This window comes from Sprattus sprattus, assembly GCF_963457725.1.
Source record: "Sprattus sprattus genome assembly, chromosome: 2".
Lineage (NCBI taxonomy): Eukaryota > Metazoa > Chordata > Actinopteri > Clupeiformes > Clupeidae > Sprattus > Sprattus sprattus.
Window position 1 is genome coordinate 39,044,072 of NC_137921.1, and position 4,082 is coordinate 39,048,153.

Sequence of the window (4,082 nt, forward strand, 5' to 3'; positions counted from 1 at the left end):
GGATGGCCAGGATCACCATTTCAATGTCCTAATATCTTTTTCTTTTTATATGGTGGCCTATTTCTATGGCGTGATAGCCTACAGCATGGGGCTGAATAGAAACCCTATGCTATTTAATTGAGTAAGACATATGTCAGTTATAACATATCCAAGGAGCCTCAGCTAATGAACAAAAATGACAATAGGAAACAGGTGGGACACAAATAAATGAGAAAAAAACATTGGTCTCTGGGTTAACGGTGCTGAGATGTAGGCCACTATAAGAGCACGTAAACACAAATTAAGATATGCTGTCAAGTCAAGTTTGTGCTAGCAGTCTGTCTTTTTTAGTGTGAGGGAGGCCCATCATTTATTCGTCGTCTACTTGCAGTGGCCCTCTGAAAACTGGAACGTGAGCCTCAACATGTATGAGCTCTGACTTTTTCAGGGGAATTGTCTGACTCATCACTGAAGTCTCAATCCAAAGTCAAGTTTGTGCTAGCAGTCTGTTTTTTTAGTGTGAGGGAGGCCCATCATTGATCAGCGCAAGGCCTATACTTTACTCTGCTTGTGACATTTCAATGGGTTAACACAATCAAATGAAGACAGTTCATAAGGGATGTTCTCTTCGTCGTCTACTTGCAGTGGCCCTCTGAAAACTGGAACGTGAGCCTCAACACGTCTGAGCGCTGATTTTTTCAGGGGAATTGTCTGACTCATCCAATACTCATCACTGAAGTCTCAATCCACCAGAGGGAGCTAGTGCGTTTAGTCGAACGATTTCCAACCGAGTAAGCTCTATTCTCTATCGCGGGGAACGCACTGAACTGTGATTGGCGGAGAAGGTACGTCTGTGACTATGTGTCCAATAGGGGTTGGTTTCGGTAAACCACTGTCAACTGGTTCCGACCCGAGTGTAAACATTTGGTAGAGCCAGACAGATTGGGGTTCGGCTGGTGAATGTATTTTATCTGGTGAGACGGTAAGAGAATGCATCAGCAGGAAAATGGGTAACGAAAGCAGTTGTCTAATCTACGCAGTTGTTTTATTTTCTTAAACGATGTTTGTATAGAGTCGTTCTTTGGAATTGTAAGCTAGTAGCCTAATTACAGTAGGCTACTCTCTACCATCGAGCTAGGTTGACATTTGACTAGTCGCCTCTTTCGGACAGCAGCAAGGTCGAAACAAAGGAGCAATTACGAAGTACAAAATGTCTTTTTAAATAGTGTCTATTCAAGTGGGTTTTGTCGCCAGCCGACTTTAGCCTCGAAATGAGTCAATGTAACTCCAAGAAGATCAGAGAAGCGTGACAGTTCTGTTCGAAAAATCATAAACAAACCTGTCTGTCAAAGTCAGTCAGCGTTCATGCATCACTTCCGCTCAGCACTTTACAAATCACAATAAGCGTGCACAGATCTACCTCCTCCCTTGTATGTCGATGTAGCAATCTCCTTTTAAGTGTCTTCAAGACTAAACTATGCGCCTTGTTTCAGGTTTACATATTCAGGCCATGGGAATCAAATGAAACCCATTTAATTATATGTAGCATAAGGGTGAAGATGCATTGAATGTACTAGAATGTTGGAAAAACAATGATTTTACAATATCCCTAGAATTACATAAATGGTCTAATCTCTTTCACAGAACTATTCTGCATACTTTACGGTGGTGTTGGGGCAAGGTTATTTATAAGTCTCACTGATGTGTATATGTAGAGGCAAGGCTGGGTACTTTATCTTGGCTAGACCATAGCACTGTATTTTTAGACCACATAATTATCTCCATTACCGGTGTGAAATAAACTAAAGTGGTCAGGTATCTCTAGGGCAGAAGTACCACTCTTATTCAAATGCAAAATAGGTTTGATAAGAAAAGAACAAAAGGCAAAGTAAGATTATGTCAAAGTCACATATCATTTTATCTAATCATATGAGTGGTTCAGAGAAGAAAAAGATTATCGGTTGAAGAACACTTACAAAGGCCAGAGTTTGCTCTTCAGCCAAATTTGCTTTGAATTCTATTCAGTCAAATTGACCATAACTGAAACAGGTTACTTTGGCTCAGCATTGCTTTAGGTTCTGATTCCATTCCATCCTGTTCAGGAAAAAGTATGCGTATTCTGTTTTGCCCAAATAAAGAGAGATGCCAGCTAACAAGAGGCAGAAGTGTGTGTGTGTGTTTTAACATTACTAGGACATGATATCATTATATTATTTAGCCCCTCCTTTTCTTTGCCCTATAAGAATCAATGCAGGAAATGACTGCATTTTACAGGGATCCCTGACCAGGTGAGAGTTGTTAAACTTGTATTTGTTTGTGTGCGTACATGTGTGTTTGTTGCAGTGTTTAAGTGTGACCCCTGATGATTGTAAGCCGGTTGACCTGTAGGGCGCTGACCTCTCACCTGTGTGCTGGACGAGGCTGGCCAAGAGTAGAGATGTCAAGACCAAGCTCAGGTACTCATTACGATGATAAATGTTCATTACAATGACCAGTGTGGGGACTATGTCGTGCTAAAGGGCCACCTAGCCATTTATTAATGACTGCTCTTGAAAAGACAATGAGCAAACATGTAAGAGAGAGAGAGAGAGAGAGATGTAATTTGTCAGAGTTGGCAGAAAGAGAGAAGGTGAGAAAGATGCAGAGGACGGAGGGCAGAAAGAAAGGATTGGCTGAAAGCTACGTGCTTGACAATTACAGACACAGGGACGTTCACGCACATATTTCGCGCCAGCACAAATAGCGGTCATAGTGGTATGTGCACTCAAACAGTGGCTGCGTTGTTCACAAATGCTCCATCGCCACAATAGCACATATCATTCCCCTGAGCCAAAAATGCTCTGTTGTTAGGTCCATAGGTGTGTAAAATATCACACGCACACACACACACACACAGAGTTTGCTCAAGATCTGCTTACTTAGGTGGTTTCCCAGTTAATAGTTACAATGTGCGCTCTGTTGAAGTCATCAGTAAGGCACTTCCTTGTTGCTTTTTCCATGATGTGTGTGATGCATTTTGTGTTTCTACAAGTCTAGTTCAGATCTCTTGAAAAGCGACTGTGTGTTTTTTGGGGTGTGTGTGTTTGTGTAAACACAATTGCCATTGTGTACAATCCGATTACTAATATTGTCTGATTATTATTATGAATGTTTTTCATTAGTGCATAGTTGGCTGTTCACATAACTCATATGATGTTGAAGTTGAAGCTTTAGAATGCTATTGTCATAGTTCTAGAATTGTGAGTTGCAGTGGGTGACTTAAGCAATAAGGTTCGAGAGGCAGTACGGTATCGTCAATAATGTACTTGTTCGAGGGAGTTGTTAGGCCCGATGCGCAGCCCTCGAACAAGTACATTATTGACGATACCGTACTGACTCGAGTACCTTATTGCTTTTATAACACGGTTGCCAGCAACTTTATAAATATTAAGTACAATTAAAGTAAACAGTAAGCTGCCTTTCAGCACAAAAAAAGTTGTAGACACCAAACGTTGTGTATCGCATTTCAGTAGCCAAGAGAAAATAGTCCCCCTTTGTGTGGCTGTTGCTATGCAACAGACAAATAGCATTGGGAACTTAACGTCTGTTAGACCTAGCACAAAAGCTACGTGTGTTTCAAATGGGTTTTTGGTCTAAGCGCTAAAAGTCAACTACAAATAATATTCGAGACTTTCAGTAAAGACTTTCAATACTCTGCAACATTCGCGTAGCACAGAAACAACTAACCGAGTCAATTAAGACATATAAAAAGTCGTGTAGATAGCTTAATTCACATGAAACATTCCCCACTACATTAGCCACAACACGCCGCCATCTTGGATAGATATTTCCTTTTGAGTGCGTACTGATATGGAACGCTCAGGTAGATGAAAACAGGTCGTACAGTTACTATACCGTAGAATATAGCACACCCCGGAACTAACTCTCAGAATGGTGGATTCCATCTACCCGTGTTATAATTCCATCTACCCGTGTTATAATGTACTATATGTGGTTTGACATCAGTATTCACCCCCTTGGATGTTTTACCCCTTTATCGCTTTTATAAATCAATCATGGTGAATATAAGTTTTTTTTTTTTACAATTATTTTTACAAAAAAGC

General features: G+C 40.7%; 1 protein-coding gene across 2 annotated transcripts in view; it reads left to right on the forward strand.

Annotated features, from left to right (window-relative positions):
* Window positions 1-876: 876 nt before the first annotated feature.
* The window catches only part of sirt5 (sirtuin 5), a 9,435-nt gene continuing 6,229 nt past the window's right edge, over window positions 877-4,082 (forward strand). The window contains exons 1-2 of one of the 2 annotated variants that reach the window (XM_080832631.1): window positions 877-961; window positions 2,323-2,435. In XM_080832631.1, the coding sequence (XP_080688757.1) occupies window positions 2,342-2,435 (94 nt within the window). In that variant the 5' untranslated portion in view covers window positions 877-961; window positions 2,323-2,341. The remainder of the gene's footprint in view (window positions 962-2,322; window positions 2,436-4,082) is intronic. The other variant, XM_080832632.1, reaches the window with a different exon arrangement.